The sequence below is a fragment of the Narcine bancroftii genome, chromosome 6 (genome assembly GCF_036971445.1).
Source record: "Narcine bancroftii isolate sNarBan1 chromosome 6, sNarBan1.hap1, whole genome shotgun sequence".
Taxonomy (NCBI): domain Eukaryota; kingdom Metazoa; phylum Chordata; class Chondrichthyes; order Torpediniformes; family Narcinidae; genus Narcine; species Narcine bancroftii.
Window position 1 is genome coordinate 243466754 of NC_091474.1, and position 22980 is coordinate 243489733.

The following is a 22980-nucleotide window of genomic DNA, read 5'->3' on the forward strand; positions in this document are numbered from 1 at the left end:
TAACATAACAATTACAGCACGGAAACAGGCCATTAGGCCCTTCTAGTCCGCACCGAACCAAACACCCCTTTCTAGTCCTACCTCCCTGCACAATGCCCATAACCCTCCATCTTCTTCTCATCCATATACCTGTCCAACCTTTTCTTAATTTATATATCTACTAAATTAAGATCTTTCATCAACACTTGGACCTGGATTGCCATCTTGGATTTTTTAACTTTCTTTGGAGATTTATCTAATAAAGGTTCCAAAACACAATTAAAATCACCACCAACTAAAATATTACCATTAGCTTGACCCAAACATAAAAATGCATCCAAAATAAATACTTCATCATCTGCATTTGGAGCATAAATATTAAGTAAAGTCCAAAATTCACTAAAACTCTTACAATTCAATTTAAGAATACATCCTGCCTTTTCCTCCATTGATTGTAATTCAAAAGATACATTTTTATGTATCAAAATTCCTACACCTTTAGCTCTAGAATTAAATGAAGAAGAATATACATGCCCAACCCAATCCCTTTTTAATTTCACGCTTTCTTTCACATTCAAATGTGTTTCTTGTAAAAAGGCAACATCAATTTTCATTTTCTTAACATACGCCAAGACTCGCTTACGTTTAATCGTACTATTTAATCCTCGAACATTAAAAGTAGCAAACCTCAACTTTGACATATCTACTTATTACTAAATACCAATAATATATTGATATAAAAACTCAAATCAACGTATACAGGCCCTCCAATAAAAAAAATCACAAATTAAAAACTAAGAAAAAAAGTAAAAATGTTAAAATTAAAAAAAATAAAGAACCCCCCCCCCCAAAAAAAAAACTACCGGAAGATAGTAATCCCCGAAACAAAAATTGGGTGTGGATCACCCACCAGTGGCTGATGACTAATAAAGGACAGTGCAAATTTCTCCCTCCCCAGTCAAACAATCAGTAACATCAAAATATCATAATAACAAGAGACAAAATAAAATAAGAAACCATATAACCACTTACAGCACAGAACAGGCCAGTTCGGCCCTACTAGTCCATGCTGTTACAAATCCCCACCCTCCTAGTCCCACTGACCAGCACCCGGTCCATACCCCTCTAGTCCCCTCCTATCCATGTAACTATCCAGTCTTTCCTTAAATGTAACCAATGATCCCGCCTCGACCATGTCTGTCGGAAGCTCATTCCACATCCCCACCACCCTTTGCGTAAAGAAATTTCCCCTCATGTTCCCCTTATAATTTTCCCCCTTCAATCTTAAACCATGCCCTCTAGTTTGAATCTCCCCCATTCTTAATTGAAAAAGCCTATCCACATTTACTCTGTCTGTCCCTTTTAAAATCTTAAACACCTCTATCAAGTCCCCTCTCAATCTTCGACGCTCCAGAGAAAAATGCCCCAGTCTGCACGACCTTTCCCTGTAACTCAAACCTTGAAATCCTGTCAACATTCTCGTGAACCTTTAAAAGTCTGGCCAGAGAGGTCGACATTGCATGTCTAGACTCTACGCCATCTTGCCACGCCTCCCCTCTGCTGGAAGATTCTGATGAAAAGCCAAACTAATAGCTCAAGTTAGAATCTTTATTCTTGACAATCTATGATTTCCTTGAACTTAAATATCTAGATTTAGGATAGAATTGCCTTCCACTTAAAACATTTGGTGGCTGAGACCAACATTTTTTTTTACAGAAACATAGCAGCCAATAGAATGTAAATAACAAATGGAAGGAAATGAGCTAATTCCATACAAGCAACTGCTAAAAAGTGAAGAGACCTCAGATGCTGGAATCAAAAGCAAAACAATGATTCCATCAACTTCCAGAGGAACTCAGTGGGGTTCAGGCAAGATTAATGTCAATGATCCTGACACGTGACGCTGACCATCCATTTCTACTCATGGATACTCTCTGACTCATTGAGTTCCCCCAGCTTGTAGTTGTTTACTCAAGATTCCAACATCTTCAGTTCTTGTGGTCTTTCCTTCACTAGTTCACTGTTTGTTTGCTGCTCTAACATTTACCAGTGCAAGACCACGTGAGGTAACTCAGATCTGTTGTGAAGTTATGCAATGATTCTGTTCTATAATAGAACCATAGAACAGTACAGCACAGAAACACGCCCTTCTAGTCCATGCCAAAAAAATCATACCGCTAGACCCACTGACCTGCACCCATTCCATTCCATAACTCTCCAGACCACTCCTATCCATGAATTCATCCTTTATTTTTAAACTTTAAAACTTAAGAGTGAGTCTGCATTTATCACATCAGATTTCAACTCATTCCAAACTCCCACCACTCTGAGTGGAAGAAGAATTCACTAATGTTCCCCCTAAACCTTTCCCCTTTCACCCTAAAGCACTGTCCTCTTGTATTTATCTCTTCTATTCTGTCTATACCCCTCATAATTTTGTAAACCTCTATCAAATCTCTCCTCATTCTTCTCCACTCCAAGGGATAAACTCCTAACCTGTATAATCTTTCCCTGTAACTCAACTCCCAAAGACCTGGCAATATCCTAGTAAATCTTCTCTGCACTCTATCAATCTTACTGATATCCTTCCTGTAGTTTGGCGACGAGAACTGCACATAATTCTCCAAATACGGCCTCACCAATGTCTTATACAACCTCATCATAACATCCCAACTCCTGGACTCAATACTTTGATTTATGGAGACCAAGATGACAAAAGCTTTTTTCACAACCTTGTCAACCTGTGACAACACTTTCCGGGAATTATGTATCTGAATTCCAAGATCCCTTTGTTCATCTGGACTCCTCAGTGCCCGACCATTTACTGTGTATGTCCTACCTTGGTTTGTCCTTCCAAAAGGCAACACCTCACACTTTTCTGCATTAAATTCCATCTGCCACTTTCTGTCCCATTTTTCCAGTTGGTCCAGATCCCTCTGCAAGCTTTGAAAGCCTTTCTCACTGTCCACACGCCTCCAATCTTAATGTCATCAGCAAACCTGCTGATCCAATTTACTACATTATCATCCAGATCATTGATATAGACAACAAACAACAATGGTCCCAGCACCAATTCCTGAGGCACACCACTAATCACAGCCTGCAGTCTGAGGAGCAATCATCCACTACCACTCTGCCTTCTCCCACTCGGCCAATTTCATATCCAATTTACAATATCCCCATGGATACCTAGTGTCTGAACCTTCTGAACTTGCCTCCCATTTGGAACCTTGTCAAAGGCCTTATTAAAATCCACATGGACAACATCCACAGCCTTTCCTTCATCTAGTTTCTTGGTAATCTCTTCTAAAAATTATAGAGCATTCGTTAGACATGACCTACCACGCATAAAGCCTTGTCAACTATCCTTAATCAGCCCTTGGCTCTCCAAATACGTGTATACCCAATCTCTCAGAATACCCTCTAATAATACTACTGACTTCAGGCTTACTGGCCTGTAATTTCCAGGGTTACTTTTGGAACCTTTTTAAATAATGGAACAACATGAGGTACCCTCCAATCCTCCAGCACCTCACCTGTGGATAAGGATGTTTTAAATATTTCTGCCAGGGGCCCAAGCAATTTCTACACATCTCCCTCATGAATATCATGTCACACATGAGGGATTTATCTACCTTTATTCGCTGTAAGACAGTGAGCACATCCTCGTCTTTAATCTCTATATGTTCCATGCCACTACTGATTGTTTCCCTTCCTTCCTTATAAACGATGCCAGTTTCCACCAGCGTTGTCTCCGCTCCATCCTCAACATTCATTGGAGCGACTTCATCCCTAACATCGAAGTACTCGAGATGGCAGAGGCTGACAGCATCGAATCCACGCTGCTGAAGATTCAACTGCGCTGGGTAGGTCACGTCTCCAGAATGGAGGACCATCGCCTTCCCAAGATCGTGTTATATGGCGAGCTCTCCACTGGCCACCGAGACAGAGGTGCACCAAATAAGAGGTACAAGGACTGCCTAAAGAAATCTCTTGGTGCCTTCCACATTGACCACCGCCAGTGGGCCGATATCGCCTCAAACCGTGCATCTTGGCGCCTCTCAGTTTGGCAGGGAGCAACCTCCTTTGAAGAAGACCGCAGAGCCCACCTCACTGACAAAAGACAAAGAAGGAAAAACCCAACACCCAACCCCAACCAACCAATTTTCCCCTGCAACCGTGTCTGCCTGTCCCGCATCAGACTTGTCAGCCACAAACGAGCCTGCAGCTGACGTGGTCATTTACCCCCTCCATAAATCTTCGTCCGCGAAGCCAAGCCAAAGAAGAAGAAGACTGATGCAAAAAAAACTGTTTGAGATCTCATGAGGCTCCACACATAGACAACCACTCTGATCTACTAGGGGACCAATTTTGTCCCTTACTATCCTTTTACTCTTAACATACTGTAGAAACCCTTCTGGTTTACCCTCACATGATCTGCCAAAGCACTTTTATGTCTTCTTTATGCCTTCCTGATTTCCTTCTTGAGTATTTTCTTACATTTTCTATACTCTTCTAATGCCTCATTTTCTCCTTGTTGCCTCTACCTGCTGTACACCTCCCTCTTCTTCTTAACAAAATGTCCAATATCCCTTGAAAACCAAGGTTCCCTCTGCCTGTTAACTTTGCCTTTAATCCTGACAGGAACTCTCAAAATTTCACCTTTGAAAACCTTCCACTTACTGAACAGATCCTTGCCAGAAAACAACTTATCCCAATCCACTCTTCTTAGATCTTTTCTCATTTCCACAAAATTGGTCTTTCTCCAATTTAGAATCTCAACTTGAGGACCAGAGCTATTAACTTGAAACCAATGACATTATGGTCAGTGGACTTCTGCCATCTGACCTGTCTTGGTCCCCTAGTAGGAGATCAAGCATTGCATTCTCTCATTGGTATCTCTATATATTAATTTAGAAAACTTTCCTGAACACGTGACAAACTCCAAGCCATCCAACCCTTTAACAGTATGGGAGTCCCAATCATTCCATTTCTTACATGGGTCTGCTATCTCTCTAAAGATTTGCTCCTCCAATTCTCTTTGACTATTGGGCGATTTATAATACAACCAGTGTGGTCACACCGTTCTTGTTCTTCAGCTCCATCCACACGGCTGCTGTTGACAAGCCCTCTGGGCTGCCCTGTCGAAGGACAACTCTGATATTTTCTCTGACGAGCAATGTCACTCCTTCTCCTTTTCATCCTTCCCCCTCTATCATGTCTGAAACAACGGAACCCAGGAACACTGAGCTGTCAGTCCTGCACCTCCTGCAACCAAGGCTCACTAATAACAATAATGTCATAATCCCATGCACCAATCCATGCTCTAAGCTTGTTTGCCTTTCCGACAATACTCCTTGCATTGTTCTTTGAGCTAATGTAAGGAATGCCACTTTGCTCAGGCACCTTTTAGTAAAATGTTTAATGTACTCACCTATAAAAGAAATTTTAATTCTTAATAAAATTAAATTCCTGTCTCTTACTTTTTCATGACTGTCCTTTACCAAAATAAAAAAAATATTCAATTCAAAATGTAATTTTTTTTTAACAAATATAGTATGGTATAAGGCCCCTCCAGCCCTACTGCCCAATTACATTCAATTAAACTGCATTTTGGAGGGTGGGAGGAAACTGAGCACCTGGAAAAAACCCACGCAGGTCAATGGGAGAACATACAAACTCTTTACAGACAGCGGAGGATTCGAACCTGGGTCGCTGGAACTGTAGCAGCAGTGCTCGGACTGCTCTGCTAACCATGGTGCCTATTTTAAGTCACCAACAGTAAGTATCTTTACTTTTGCTAAATAAAGTACATTGTTTGACCTGCTGAGTTTCTCCTGCATGCATTTTTACTTAAATCACCCAGCAATGGGTGCAGCATAAAGCATATAAAATATTTGTCCAGATGGAGACAACTACATTATGAGAAGTAGCTGGAGATGGAAGGATGAGATCAAATGACACAAGCTCATAAATTCAACAATATCATTTCATTTCCCATACAGCGGGAATATTACTTCAAATTTGAACCAAATTGGTGAGGTACCTTGTCAGTTGAACTCTCACCTTGAAGTTTTCTACTTAGTTCAAGCTTCTCTTGTTCTAAACGTCGTATCCTTCTCTCATAAGCCTCTGTGGCCAAGCTGTCCTCTAAAGTCCTCTGAACGTTGATATCAATGACTGTCGAGGATGATCCAGCAGCATCTCTCAGACTACTTCTGTCAGATAGTATACTGAAAGAAAGCCAATACATTAAAAAATAAGCTCTGCATAATGCTGGTGTGAAGCAATACAGGATATCTGAAACTGAATATTAGAATTCGAAACTCCACAGAGGTAACATCTATGAAAAATAAGGATAAATCCTGAAAACTAAATGGATGGTATCTATAATTAGCATTGATGTCTGAAAGGTAACCAACACAAATAACTAGATATCTGAAACGCTGTCTACTTTCTCACTGCAACTGTTAACAAACAGTTGATCATGGACCAAACACTTTTGAGTGGGTTAGTTTTCAAAATATCTCAAAGAATATGTAGACGTGCACAAAGTGAGGGAAGTTTAGGGGATACATCAGAAGTAAGTTTTTTACACAGAGAGTTATGGATGCCTGGAATGTTTTGCCAGGGATGGTGATGGAGGCTGAAACATTAGTGGCATTTAAGAGACTCTTAGACAGGCACATGGATGAAAGAAAAATATGGAGAATTATGAGGCGGGAAGGGTTTAGTTTTTTTTTTGGTAGGAATATATAGGTCAGCACAACATTAAGGGCTGAAGCGCCTGTATTGTGCAGTAGTATTCTAATACAAGAGACCAGCCACCTGATGCCACCATGCTCAGAATGGTTCCAATTGCATTGTTTTAAAGTTTTAGTTTTAAAGCTGCATTCTCAACTACTGTAAAGTCATGAATACTGATGAACCCTAAATGGTACTTTCTAAATCTGGAGAATGGGTTGGCTTATTTTGGACACAAACATTTGCAATTTCAGTATGCTGGGATTTACAGTAAAGGAGACATGGGTAGCTTTTGAGGAAGCTCAGCTCCCACCTTACAACCATTTGGGTAATGGAAATTCACCCTGACAGAAGTAAATAAATAAATGACATTTTTTCAACTCGCATTCCTCAATGAAAATTATGACATTTTTAATTAAATATCATTATTAAATTTTGATACAACTATTTCCTAAGATCGCAAATCCTTCCCCATATCACAGGGTTGACTGCTTTGCAAGTAGTTCTTCAGATATTTATTTTATTGTTCTAATTATGCAGGTCAAATGCAAGAGTTAATTTTACTTCCTAGAATAAATACAGCTTTATAAATGGCAGGACCATTATCAACACTGATGTATAGCAGGATCTTGGGGTGCAAAATCGTAGCTTGTCTAAAGTGGCAACGTAAGTAGATAGGTAGTTTAAAAAAGTGTGCAGCATGCTTGCCTTCACCAGTCTGGCCACTGAGTATTTAAATTGGGAAGTCCTATTGCAGCTGTATAAAACTTTGGTTAAATCACATTTGGAGTGTTGTTTCAGTTCTGGTCACCACACAATAGCACGGATAAGGAGGTTATGGAAAGGGTGCTGGGGAAGTTCAGCAAAACGTTTTCTAGATGGGAGTGTACAAACTATAAGAAGAAATTGGGTAAACTTGTTTTGTCTGGAGTGTTGGAGGTTGAGGAGCATATAAAATTCTGAGAGGCATAAATAGGATAGAGTCTTCTATCTAACACGAGAGGGCATAGCTTTAAGGTGAGAGTGAGCAAGTTTAAAGGAGATTTGTGAAGCAGGCTTTTTTTAAACAAAGAGGGTAGTAGGTGCCAGGGATAGGTGGTAGAAGCAGATACAATAGCAACATTTAAGAAGTATTTAGATAAACTCATGAACAGGCAAGGAACAGATGGATGTGGACCATGGAATTAACATTGTGGTTAGTGCAAAGCTGGTAAACTAAAGGGCCTGTCTTGTGCTGCACATGCTCTAGCTACATGCCCAAATGCTTTGAAGGGCCATGAAATCAAACAAAAAAGAAACAAAAATAAGTGCCACTTTCATGAATAGATAAAATAAACAGTCATTGTCTTTTTCCTGGGGTAGGGCAATTTAAAACTTAGAAGGCAGAGATTGGTGAGGGGGCAAAGATTTAAAAGGGACATGAAGGGCACCTTTTTCACACAGAAGGTGGTTGATGCATGGAAAGTGCTGCCATAGGAAGTGATAGAGGTGGGGACAATTGAAATGTTTAAAAGACATTTGGACAGGTACATGGATAGGAAAGGATCAGAGAGATCAAGCAAATGGGCAAATTGGGCCGAAGGGCCTGTTTCCATGCTGTAGAAATTTATGACTCCACGGCATATAAAATAGTTGAGATTGTGCAAAAATCTGTGGAATTTCTTTGGCTCTCACACCCTTGGAAAAAAATCTGAAAGGCTTGGGTGGTGAATCTTTGACTGTTCCAAGACATGCACTCTAAGTTTGAGTTAGAGTAGGTCTGAGACACAGGAAGACCATTGGACGAGGAGTGAGGACACTATGCACCGTTGCGTGCCTTATTTCAATATTGGCAAACTATTGCAGATGTTCACAATCTGAACCAAAAGTCAACAAAAATTTCCTCAGAGCTGCTGCCCAGATAATCTTCCCATATCTGGGGCAGTTCTCTTCCCAGCACACTAAACTGGAGCATTGGCTAAGTTTTTGCTCCCATTCTACAGCTATCGGATGCAGTCTGATTGCCATGTCTAAATTCAAATTACACAGAATAAAGCTGCTTCTATCCTAGTCCCAAGATTTCCTGCATTAGTGTGAACTTTTGCACATCTCCCACTGTTCATCACCTTGACTGAAATTGCCAATTAAATGCCAGAAGCATCTGAGTGTGTGCAGTGGGTCACCAGTGAGTGCGAATTTGCTCTGCAGGATCCAGGAGATGCTGCAACTTTCAGGGCATCTGCTCAGAGCAGATTTGTTATTAAATTGCACAAGCGAGCAACAACAAGTTTTTCCCAGCAGAAAACATTTAATCATGGTGAGTAATGAAGGTGTAATAGAAATACATCAAATCAGCTTGGAGCATAAGAAACTGATTAACAGATTTTCATTATCCAGATGGAAACAATGGCCTAAAACCGCATGATGTGATCTTTCCTACAGAAGGAAATTGAGTTTTTAATCTGCACTTTTATGTAAAAAACAGTCCAGCATCACAGTATTAGATTAGATGTTGAAAGGTGATAATCAGCATTGCTAATTTCACAGTCCATTCTATGCACTTACCAGTTAGTGGTGTATGTGAATCCTACAAAGGGAAGATGGTGCCCAGAGAAAGCAGTGTGTGTAGGTGGAGGCATCGTCTCCTAAAACAGAAGAAAAGCCAAGTTTAAACTGTCTGACATTTTATGCTCTTGTGAAAAATGGTAAACTGATAATGACTTCAAGCTCTTTTTCTTACTGATAATGTAGGTTGTTATTTGTTATCAGCCTCTACTCATATGATAATTTTGTTCCCAATGGAAAAATTTGAATCCAATACCTTTGCTTGCAATATTAGGATTGTTAAAAAACTCTTTGTATTATTTTCTTAAAATTTAGACAAACAGTACAGTAACAAGCCCTTTCAGCTCACGAGCGTGTGCCACCCAAATAACCTGCAACCCTCATATGTTTTGAAGGGTGGGAAGAAACTGAAGCCCCCCCCAGGTAAAACCCATGCAGACAAGGAGAGAATGTATAAACTTTTTACAGATGGTGCCAGATTCGAACCTGGGTTGCTGGCATTGTAACAGCGGAGTGGTAACTGCTACGCTAACTGTGTTGCTCTTTTCCTACCTTTTTGCCTGAATTGACTGACTCTTTATTGATAAAATATTTCATCATAAAATATTTTATGGAAAAGTCATAATTTGCAAGAGCAGTTAAATATATGACATGCTAAATGTATAAACCTGCGCCTCTGGTCTGCCTTTACCCTATTTAAATGGAACAGGGAGATTCAAGGAAAGCCTTGAGGAACCAGATATGGCAGATCTGAATATCAGATCTGAATTTTGCTGAGTTGACATGAGATATTGAGGAAAGTGGAAAGATAGGACAAAAATTAACAAATTTTGTCCAAACTGCTACAATAATTGTACTTTAACAACGAACTTCACAGTTGATTTTAAAACAAATGAGTACAGCATATGCACAGGGTGTTTTTTGTTCAAGAAAGTAGTGTTTGTGAGTTTTTAGGACAATTATTTGGTAATTTGCAAAAGAACAAAAGAAATAGGAGGAGGAGGATGTCAACTGGCCCTTTAAATCTGCATCACCATTTTAACGAGATCATGGCTTTTTCTCTATCCTTTGATCTTTGGTTTGATTGCAATAACTGAGCTACAAAAGGAGTCTGCAATAGAAAATGATTCACAATGGGTGAAGAAATCTCCCTTCACCTCAGTTGTAAATAGCCTAACACTTACTTTGAGACATCAATTTCTGTCTAAAGAATTAGCCGCTCATTCTTGTGAACCCTAGAGAATTCAAGCTTTCACCGATTTGTATGATGATCTGCCATCACTGGAACAACTTAGACAAATCTTACCTGTGCTCCCTCTGTTGTAACCATATCCTTCCTTACGAAAGGAGACCAAATGCTCCAAGTGCTGTCTCAGCTAGGCTCTTACATAAAGAGTATAAGAACTAGAAGGAGGAGTTGGTCATTTGGCTTGTCGAGGCTGCTCTGCCATTTAATAGATCATGGCTGATCTGGCCGTAGAGTCAGCTTCACCTACCTGCCTGTTCCTCATAACCCTTTGTTCCCCATGTCTTCAAAAATCCATTCATCTATGTCTTTAATACATTTAATAAAGCAGCTTCTATTGAGCATAAATTACCTACTCTCTGAAAAAAGCAGTTCCTCCTTATCTGTCCTAAATCTACTCCCCTGAACTTTGAAACTGTGTCCCCTAGCTCAAGTCTCATCTACCGGTGGAAACAATGTTCCTGCTTCTATCTTAACTATTCCTTCCATAATTTTCTATGCTTCTATACGATCCTTTGCCCCTCATCCTTCTAAATTCCAATGAGTATTGTACCAGGCTCTTCAAACTCCCTTCATTTCTGGAACTAACCTGGTAAACCTCCTCTGCACCCCTTCAAAGCCAGTGTATCCTTTCTCAGGTAAGGAGTCCAGAACTGTACACAGTACTTCTGGTATAGCCTCACCAGTACCCTGTACAGTTGCAGCAGAACCTCCTTGCTCTTTTATTTCAATCCCTCCAGCCATGAAACCAATGTTCCATCCGCCTTCTTGATTATCTACTACACTTGTAATCTCAAGCCCAGAACATTGGTTATGTATCTTTACTTTTGCTATATAAAGGACACTGTTTGAGCTTCTCCAGCTTTTTGTGTTTGTACTGCTACATTTGTAAACTATCCTTTTGGGATTCATGTACAAGCAGTCCCAGACCAACCTACACAACAGTGTACTCCAATCTTTCACCATTTAAATAATAATCAAATTTACTATTTTTCCTTCCAAAGTAGATGACCTCACATTTACCAACATTGTACTCCCTCTGACAGACTCTTGCCCACTCATTTTATCGACCTCTATCTTTGCAGACTATCTGTGGCCTCAATACAATTGATTTTTTTACTCAATTTAGCATCATTAGTAAACTTGGTCCTCTCCTCCAACACATTTATGTATATTTGTGACTCTTGTACTCAAAACCTCATGCAGTCCCTCCCTGCTGCACTTGTACATTGCAATGACCTGTCTGAAGGGTACATCGGTACCTCTGAATATAAACTTTCCCAATATCTCATCAAGAGTACATAATATTCATATTTTTCTTGTTTGAGGTGCATACCCTCACATTTCTCCCACATTGTATTCCATCCGATAAGTTGTTATTCCCTCATTTTCCCTTGAAGCCTCTTTGTCCCCTCACATTCTCACTTAGGTTCAACAAAACTTTCCCAATATCTCATCAAGAGTACATAATATTCATATTTTTCTTGTTTGAGGTGCATACCCTCACATTTCTCCCACAATGTATTCCATCCGATAAGTTGTTATTCCCTCATTTTCCCTTGAAGCCTCTTTGTCCCCTCACATTCTCACTTAGGTTCAACAAAACTTTCCCAATATCTCATCAAGAGTACATAATATTCATATTTTTCTTGTTTGAGGTGCATACCCTCACATTTCTCCCACAATGTATTCCATCCGATAAGTTGTTATTCCCTCATTTTCCCTTGAAGCCTCTTTGTCCCCTCACATTCTCACTTAGGTTCAACAAAACTTTCCCAATATCTCATCAAGAGTACATAATATTCATATTTTTCTTGTTTGAGGTGCATACCCTCACATTTCTCCCACAATGTATTCCATCCGATAAGTTGTTATTCCCTCATTTTCCCTTGAAGCCTCTTTGTCCCCTCACATTCTCACTTAGGTTCAACAAAACTTTCCCAATATCTCATCAAGAGTACATAATATTCATATTTTTCTTGTTTGAGGTGCATACCCTCACATTTCTCCCACAATGTATTCCATCCGATAAGTTGTTATTCCCTCATTTTCCCTTGAAGCCTCTTTGTCCCCTCACATTCTCACTTAGGTTCAACAAAACTTTCCCAATATCTCATCAAGAGTACATAATATTCATATTTTTCTTGTTTGAGGTGCATACCCTCACATTTCTCCCACAATGTATTCCATCCGATAAGTTGTTATTCCCTCATTTTCCCTTGAAGCCTCTTTGTCCCCTCACATTCTCACTTAGGTTCAACAAAACTTTCCCAATATCTCATCAAGAGTACATAATATTCATATTTTTCTTGTTTGAGGTGCATACCCTCACATTTCTCCCACAATGTATTCCATCCGATAAGTTGTTATTCCCTCATTTTCCCTTGAAGCCTCTTTGTCCCCTCACATTCTCACTTAGGTTCAACAAAACTTTCCCAATATCTCATCAAGAGTACATAATATTCATATTTTTCTTGTTTGAGGTGCATACCCTCACATTTCTCCCACAATGTATTCCATCCGATAAGTTGTTATTCCCTCATTTTCCCTTGAAGCCTCTTTGTCCCCTCACATTCTCACTTAGGTTCAACAAAACTTTCCCAATATCTCATCAAGAGTACATAATATTCATATTTTTCTTGTTTGAGGTGCATACCCTCACATTTCTCCCACAATGTATTCCATCCGATAAGTTGTTATTCCCTCATTTTCCCTTGAAGCCTCTTTGTCCCCTCACATTCTCACTTAGGTTCAACAAAACTTTCCCAATATCTCATCAAGAGTACATAATATTCATATTTTTCTTGTTTGAGGTGCATACCCTCACATTTCTCCCACAATGTATTCCATCCGATAAGTTGTTATTCCCTCATTTTCCCTTGAAGCCTCTTTGTCCCCTCACATTCTCACTTAGGTTCAACAAAACTTTCCCAATATCTCATCAAGAGTACATAATATTCATATTTTTCTTGTTTGAGGTGCATACCCTCACATTTCTCCCACAATGTATTCCATCCGATAAGTTGTTATTCCCTCATTTTCCCTTGAAGCCTCTTTGTCCCCTCACATTCTCACTTAGGTTCAACAAAACTCACAGAATTCTTTAAGCAGTCATCATCCACATCAAAATTCGATGTGTCGGTGGGACTGCTGACTTCAGGAATGTACGGTGCTTCACAGTTTCTGATGTTGTCCCAGTCAATGCAAGCAAAGAATGAGTGTTTCTTGAAGTCTTCAATCCCATTTTGGCCCAGCCGATGCTCCCTGCTGCAGATAAGCCTCCGGATGAGGTCCTTGGCGTTTTCAGAGACATCAGTGATTTGGACCGGAAACTGGAATCGCTCCTGGTTATGCAAGTGTTAAATCCAAAAGTTAGTAACATAATCTACAGCAGGATTTGCTCAATGTCAATAAATAAAAAATCAGGTTTTCAAGCCCATTCCTGATATTAACATGATACCTGTCAGTTCTAATCATGGATGCTGTCTGACCTGCTGAGTTCCTCTAGCAGGGTTTGTAAATACCTGTTGTGAATGAAGGTAAAAGTTCAAATCCAAACTAAAAGGACCATTAGTCGGACCATTCATCCTCCCTTTACAAAGATCTCCAAGACATAAGCAGCTCCAAGTACAGCAAGCTTTTGATAATCTGCTATTCCATTATTTGGAATCTCAATAATTCAGTGTCTAACTCAACAGGTAATGTTTGTCATGCTTTCTTTACACTCACCAGGTCCTAATTCCTAGTCTTCCTTTCCCTCTCTGAGGTCCAAGTTCCTGCATTCCATATTCCAGGCACAGGGGTCGAATTCCAGAATTCTGTTCCACTCACTGAGTCCCCCTGTTTCTGCACTCCCTTTCAACTTTCACTTAAAATTTATCATACCATTTTAACATCTAAAGATCTTTAATTAAAAAGTACTGAGGCATTAATAAGGGCCAATCGGGTACTAAGACACGAGTATGCTGGATTCATCGTCATTCAGGTGCCTTGCCGTTTGGTGGGGACGATCATGTCTCTCCATCCGTTACGATCTCTGACCCTCCGAATTGTAGATGTTGCCTCCCTGTTTTTCTTCAGCGAAGGCTCCATCTTTGAGCTGAGACTGTAGTCGACATTGAGTTCATGATTATACAAGGGAAAAATATTGAAGTGGTTTCCCACTGCCTTCTTCAGTGTCCAAAATGGACGAGTCACCCTGTCCATTGATCCACAGATTCATCTGTCCAGAGTTTTTAGTTTTACAACCATAAATTCCAATTTGTAGAAACTGTTTGTAAAAAACCATCTACCGTCTGCAATCCATGGCTTCATGTAACCTTGATTGGGATGCTGGATTACTAGAATTTTATTGTAATGATTTCTGAAAACATCTGAGCAAGAAGATCATTTTGATGCAAATAAATCAATATATTCTCTCTCATAACACCTACCATCATATCTCACACACGTGACAGAGATGTACAAAGTTGAACATACCGAGGAACATTACAGCACAATAAACAGGTCCTTCGGCCCTTCTAGTCTATGCTGAACTATTATTCTTTCTGATCCCACTGACCTCCACCAAATCCATATCCCTCCATACCTCTCCTATCCATGTACCTGTACAATTTTTTTCTTAAATGTTAAAATTGAGCCCACATTCAGCACTTCAACTGACAGCTCGTTTCACACTCACCACTCTGTGTGTAGAAGTTCCCCTAATGTTTCCCCTAAATGTCTCCCCTTTCACCCTGAACCCATGTTCTCTGGCTTGTATCTCACCCAACCTCAACTGTAAAAGCCCACTGCATTTACATTGCATTTAGTTACACCCCTCATAATTTTATCTACCTCTATCAAATCTCCCCTCATTCTCCAATACTCCAAGGAATAAAGTACCAACCAATTTAACCTTTCTCTGTAACTCAGTTCCTGAAGTCCTGGCAACATCCTCATAAATAATTTTTCTATCTTATTGATACCTTTCCTGTAATTAGGTGACCAAAACAGCACACAATACTCCAAATTTGGCCTCGCCAACGTCTTATACATCTTCACCATAACATCCCAACTCTTATATAATACTTTGATTTATGAAGGGAATATGTATCTGTATTTAAGTTTCTTTCGGTTTTTTCTTAAGTTCCCTTAAGGGTTTGTGACTTCACTGATATTTGGTTTTTTGTATTTGTTTAATTTAAATAATCTTTCCTTTGTTGTATTAGGGTATGGGAGGGAGGAGAGAGGAGTAGGGGAAAAAAAGACTCTTTATGTTAAACCTATTGTTGAAAGAGATTGTGTTGTTTGTTTGGATTTATATGTCTTTGAAAATAAAAAATAAAATATTATCTGTATTCCCAGATCTCTTGTTCTACCTCAGTGCCCTACCTTGGTTTGTCCTTCCAAAATACAACACCTCACACTTGTCAGCATTACATTTCATCTGCCATTTTCTAGCCCATTTTTGTCCAGAGCTTTTAAAGCGTTCCTTGCTGTCCACTACACCTCCAATCTTAGGATCATCTGTAAACTTTGCTAATCCAATACAGACTCACAGTCATATGTACAGCTTCAATTTGACAATGTATCTATCAGAATCATTCAAAGACTTTGTTGAAGCCTAAATAAGAGGGAATGGTGAGACTTGAGGAAGTGGATGCAATAAAAAACAGAGGATGGCAAACCAAGAACTGGGCATGAGGACAGTGAGGTGATCAGAAGGGAATGTTTGAGCAAGGTGATAGCAGCAATGTTTTTCATTTTATTGTTTTGGGATATAGTTGTCACTGTAAGGTCCATATATTTTGCCCATTTAATTGATAAAGTGGTGAAGAGTAGGGTTTTGAATGGCTGAAGACCTCCTGTGAAGGTACTCCCACAGTGCTATTGGGTATGAAATTCCAACCTTGATCAATGACGAAGAAGAAATGGTGATATATTTCCATGGTAGGATTGAGAGAATTACTGAAAGTGATCCTGCTTCCATGCATCTCTATTCTCAGTCTTCCTCGGTGTTAAGAGGGTATAGGTTTGGGAGATGCTGTCAGAATAGCCAAGGCAAGTAGCAGGGCTTCTTGATCACAAAGACTGCAGAGCTGGAAAGTCTTGATAAAGGGTTTTAACCTAAGGCATCAACCATTCTTTTCCACCTACTGATGTTGCTCGACTTGCTGAGTTCAGTCAGCTGATTGTTTTTTTAGTTCTTCAGTTGCTTTGATAACGGTGATCACTCTCACATCACTTCTGAAATTCAGCTCTTTAGTTCCAAGTTTGAACCAAGTTTTAAAAAGGCTGGAATGAGTCGCCCTGTTGAAACCCATCCTTGGCATCATTGAGCATAGTTTTTTTAAAATTTTAATTAATTTTTTGCATCATTACAGGGAAAAAATGAATAAAATATTATTCAAATATCCACAACCAATGATACAAAGAAAACTTTTATATATTTTCTCCCCATCCCCCCTCCCCCCCAAATGTAAGAAAAGGAAAGTAAAGAAAGGAAACACCTTCTATTTAATGTGCAATAATATTAGCAGAGACAATCATTAATTGTTATTAAAAATTACTAATTAAGAGGAGTGGATAAGATAGAAGAGGCGTACAAAAAATCATCCATAAAATCCATATATGGTTTTCAAACGCTATAAAAATTTTCAACTTGATTCCTTAAACTATACGTAATTTTTTCCAAAGGTATACAATTTTGCATCTCATTATACCATCCACTTATTAACTCTTCTCCATCATCTTTCCATGATATCACTAGACATTTCTTTGCATTTGCTAATGCAATACTTAAAAAAAAATTCTTGGTATTTGTCCAATTTCAATTTTATATCCTTTTCATAAATATCTCCAAGTAAAAATATTCTTGGATCCTTTGGTATCTTTATCTTCAGAATTTGCCCTAATAATAAACTCAGTTCATTCCAAAATCTTTCCACTTTTTCGCAAGACCACAATGAATGCAAAAAAAGTCCCTATTTCTTTCACACATCAAAAACACTTAATTGAATAATTAGGATTAAATCCTTTTAACTTATGTGGAGTATAATACAATTGATAAAGAAAATTATATTGAACAATTTGATATCTAACATTTACTGTATTTGTAACACTTTCACAACATAATTTTGACCAAATCTCCTTCTGAATTTGTATATTTAAATCTTTCTCCCATCAGATTTTTGATTTATATAAATCTTTTTTCTTTACAGTCTCTCATAATTTTATATACATATTAGTAATAAACTTCTAAACAACAAATATATCTGCTATTATATCTTCGAATTGACTTTGTTTAGGGAGTCTCAAATCTGCTCCCAGACTATTTTTCAATTACATTTTTAATTGATAATATGCAAAAATTGTAGTATTATGTATATTGTATTTATATTTTAATTGATCAAAAGTTAAGAAAAAAGATCCTAAGAAACAATCTTTTATTCTCTGTATAGCTTTACTAGACCAATTATCAAATAAATAATTATTCAAAGTTAAAGGAAGAAGTTGATTTTGTCTTAACAACATTTTAAGTAATTGATCATTTTTAATTGCTCTCTCAATATGAATTCTATTCCATATGCTTAAAATATGTTTCAATACAGAAAAATCTTTGGTTCCTTTAAACGACTCACTATTCCATTTATACAAAATTAACTCTGGAATAATTTCACCAATTTTATTCATTTCTATTTGAATCCAAGCTGGTTTTGACCCCTTTGATAACAGGAGGACAAAAACCTCAATTGAGCTGGTTAAAATAATTCTTAAAATTTGGTAGTCTAAGTACACCCTGATCAAATTTCCACATAAATTTTTCTAAACCAATTCTTGACATCTTGCCTTTCCAAACAAATTCACATATTATTTTATTCAAATTTTGCAAGAAACATTCTGGTACTTGAAAGGACAATGATTGAAACAAATATTGTATTCTTGGAAAAATATTCATTTTAATATAATTCACTCATCCTATTAACATTATTGGTAAATCTTCCCATCTTTTCAAATCCTCTTCCAATTTTTTTAACAATGGCAAATAATTTAGTTTAAACAAATTCCTTATATTTCCACTAATTTTAATTCCGAAGTATTTAATTGCTTCACTTTTCCATTTAAATGTTGTCAATCTTTTACATTGAGAGTAATCCTTGCTTCATTTTTATCAACATTCACTTTATATCCCGATACTAACCCATACTCTTTTAATCTCTCATTCAACTTATTTAAAGATATTTCTGTTCTCATTAAATTTACTATAACATCAACAGCAAATAAACTAATTTTATGTTCTTTATCACCTACTTCAAATCCTTTAATTTCATTATCAGTTCTAATTCTGCCAATGGATCAATCGCTAATGCAAACAAAAAGGGTGATAATGGACAACCCTGTCTAGAGGACCTTTCAAGCAAAAAGGGTTGTGAGATTTGCTTATTCGTAATCACTTTTGCTTTTGGTTGATCATACTATGCCTTTATCCAGTTCACAAAAGTATTTGGAATGCCAAAAGCATTAAGTGTCTCAAATAAAAAATCCCATTCCAATTGATAAAATGCTTTCTCTGCATCTAATCCTACTACTACTGCAGGAATCTTCCTATTTTGTGCTATATTTAACTATATCTGCTGCTTTTCTACTTTTAATCAAACCAGTTTGATCTAAATTTATTAATTTTGACAAAAATTCAACTAGCCTATTAGCTAACAATTTTGATACAATTTTATAGTCTGTAATCAATAATGATATTGATCTATATGAACAAGCCTGTAAACAATCTTACCCTTTTTTTGAAATTACAGTTATTAATGCTGTTTTAAAAGATTCAGGTAGATAATAACTTATTTCACTTGATCTAATACCTCCATCAATACAGGTATTAATAGCTCCTTAAACTTTATAAAATTCTGGTGGGAAACCATCTTCACCTGGCGCCAGGAACATTATTTACATTTAAGGAAAGACTGGATAATTACATGGAGGGGAGAGGATTGGAGGGGTATGGACCAAGTGCTGGTCAGTGGGACTAGGAGGGTGGGGATTTGTTCCGGCATGGACTAGTAGGGCCAAACTGGACTGTTCTGTGCTGTATGGTTAAAATCTCAAAAACTTATTTTTCTGAAAAATTCTCAGACTTATCTTTTTGTCCTCCTTTAACACCAGTAATTTAATTTGTCTCAAATAATCTCTTATTTTAGTTTACCATAAAAGTCTTTAATATTATTAATATTTATTTCCTGCATTTTTTGTTATCTTTCCTGATAATTTTTTAGTTGCAATTATTGTTCTAGAAATCTGTTCTGTTTTTAATTGCCATGCTAAAACTTTATGGTCCCTTTCACCCAGCTCATTATATTTTTGTCGTGTTCTCATTATATCTCTCTCCACTCTATAAGTCTGCAGAGCATTAAATCTTAATTTTCTCAACTTTAACTATTTTCTATTCTCCTCATCTTTATGTTCTAGAATTTCCTTCTCCAATTTCATTATTTCTTTATCTAATTGAGTTATTTCTTTCATATATTCTTTCTTTATGTTTGAAGTATAACTTATTATTTGACCTCTCAAATATGCCTTCATTGAATCCCATAATACAAATTTACTCGCCACGGAATCCTTTTTAGTATTTAGAAAAATTTTTATCTGTTGCCTCATCAAATCACAAAATTCCCTTTTCTTCAACAAAATAGCATTTAACTTCCATCTATAACCTATCTTTTGTTCTTCTTCCAATGAAATAGACAAAATTAAAGGTGAATGATCTGATAAAACCCGCACTTGATATTCCATTCTTTGCACTCTATATTGAAGTTGTGCAGAAATTAAAAACATATCTCTCCGTGAATATATTTTAAATCAAAAAGAATAATCTCTTTCATTTTGGTGGGTTTTTCTCCATATATCCACTAAATTCTCAAATCTGTTATAATTTTTGCTACCTTATTTTTCATCACTCTATCTCCCGATCTATCTAATGTAGGGTCTAAAGCAAAATTAAATCCCCTCCCAATATAACTTTTCCCTTGGCATTTGATAAATTCATAAAGACATCTTGTATAAATTTGCCATCATCTACATTTGTTGCATATACATTCATTAAGGTCCACTGTTCCGAATAAATCTGACAATTCACCGTAACATATCTCCCCACTACATCTAAATTAATATCCAATATTTTAACTGGTAAATTTTTATGAATTAATATTGTTGTACCTCTAGCCTTAGAATTAAAAGATGATGCCATTACTGTTCCTACCCAATCTCTTTTTAATTTTTGATGTTCTTTTTCCATCAAATATGTTTCCTGTAAACAATCTATGTCTGTTTTTATATAAATTAATATTTTTTCTGCTTTATATGATTCTGAATGCCTTTAATATTAATACTAATAAAATTCAATTTATCAGCCATCTAAACTCATAAAATCCAATAACCGTCCAACTTTCCATCTCCACTCCTTCCTACATCCAAAATACTAAATATTTTATAATACAATTATTAAATTTAGGTATATTAAGAGAAAAAAGAAAGAAAACAAAGAAAAGAACAGAAACCCTCACCCCGCCCCCAAAGGCGCACATTATTAACAGTGCGTCTTTATACCCCTGATCTAGAGGAGTTGTGATCGAAAACCACACCCGTCCACTAGATTTCAAGGAGGCCAGGCTCATACACTCAGCCGACTCCCCCGAAATTACACTATCTCTTATGCATCATATCTACTCAAATCAATTATTTTTTAAATACAGATCTATTGGGTAAAAAGTGTCCTCTCTCCTCCTAAAACTTGTATCATTTCATTATACATCCCCAACTGTAATCTTTCCACTTCCTCTCTCTCTTCAAATATTTCCCAGTTCTCGTCTCATTTTCTCAGGCAACAAATCTGCAAACACTTTTGCTTCATTGGGTTCCATAAAATAGCTATTTTTACCCTCAGGAACAAAAACTTTTAACACTGCTGAGTACCCTAAAACAAAAACAAAAATGTAACGTTTTTCTCATAGCACAGTTTTAAAAGCATTAAATTCTTTTCTTGTTTTCAACAAATCAAAAACATATCAGGGTAAAAGAAAATTTTATTATCAGCTCCAAGACCTTCTCCCTCACTTCATATCGAAGCAACTTGACCAGAATTGAACGTGGCTTCTGATCTGGCTGTGATGAGCTCGATGAGCTCTTTCAATCTCAATGATCTCCTTGAAATTCAGTTACCTCCAAAGTTTGTGGAATCCAACGTTGTAAAAATCTCTTCATACCTTGCCCTTCATTGCCTTCCTTAAGTCCAACAATTTTTATATTATTTTGTTACAAGCCCAGAGGACCCCAAGACCCAGCAGCAATAGATATTCACCAAGACAAGTGGTTACTTAAACAAAAGTTGCTTTTAATTATCTTTAAACATGAAACTAGAATCACACTTTAACTTATCACTATTGACTTACTTAACCTAACTTAACCCCCTTCTAATTCTAAGTGCATGTGTATGAAAACCATCTCTTTATGGAGAAGATATCCGACCTACTGAATATTTCCAGCAGCTGCTGTTTTTTATGTTTTGATTGATGTGGTTACATTATTGATCCTTTTCCCTTACTGAAGTACCACAAGCAGAAGAAAAGATAAGGAATAAAATCATGAATGGACAAAACATTACACAATACTCACTTTGTGATTCATGATTTTCCCATAGGTCTCCACTAAAGATTCTGCATAGAAAGGAGTTTCCCCGAAAAGCATTTCATACATGCAAACACCGAGGGACCACCAGTCACATTCTGGCCCGTACTTTCCTTTGCCATCTTCCATGGCCTGAAGAATTTCTGGAGAAATGTAGTCAGGGGTCCCCACTGCCACAGAAGACTGGACCTGCATTAGAAGCATAAGATATTTGATCCCATGCATTTATACTAAAACTGGATCACAAACAGATATTTTTTAAACCTTCAACAAAGCCAAACCTTGATGTTCTAAAGCATCCGTTCAATTTGTTCAAGGGTTCTTTGAGAAGCATTTTTCATGTATAAATTTAAATTTAAAATTTTTAAATTAAATTTAGACATACAGCGTAACAGACCTTTCCTACCCATGAGCCCATGCCACCTAAATACCCCAATTAATCCCCGTATGTTTTGAAGGATGGGGGAAACAGGAGCACCCAGAGGAATCCCAAACAGATACAGGGAGAACGTACAAACTCCTTACAGACATTGCCGGATTTGAATCCAGGTACCTTGCACTGTAATAGCACTATACTAACCATCCCACCCCTACACCTAGATGTGAGAAACGTGGAACACAAGCTTTGTCAAATCCAGAGTCTATACTCTTAATGCAGGACTAACTGACCAAATTGAAACATTAGCTTTCTCTTCCACTGGATGCCTTAGCTACTTAATATCCACAACATTTTCAGTTGTTATTACATCAGTAGCATCTCAGAAATAAATCCCACAGCATTTACACTCTTTCCATCTCCC

The 22980-nt window shown here is 37.5% G+C and overlaps 1 protein-coding gene across 11 annotated transcripts in view; it reads right to left on the bottom strand.

Annotated features, from left to right (window-relative positions):
• LOC138737196 (serine/threonine-protein kinase MRCK alpha-like) overlaps window positions 1–22980 on the bottom strand; it is a 653014-nt gene that overhangs the window by 186561 nt on the left and 443473 nt on the right. For all 11 annotated transcript variants that reach the window (XM_069887840.1, XM_069887837.1, XM_069887843.1 and 8 more), the window contains 4 exons: window positions 22169–22369; window positions 13609–13857; window positions 9268–9347; window positions 6046–6212 (listed from right to left, as the gene is read on the bottom strand). In XM_069887840.1, the coding sequence (XP_069743941.1) occupies window positions 6046–6212; window positions 9268–9347; window positions 13609–13857; window positions 22169–22369 (697 nt within the window). The remainder of the gene's footprint in view (window positions 1–6045; window positions 6213–9267; window positions 9348–13608; window positions 13858–22168; window positions 22370–22980) is intronic.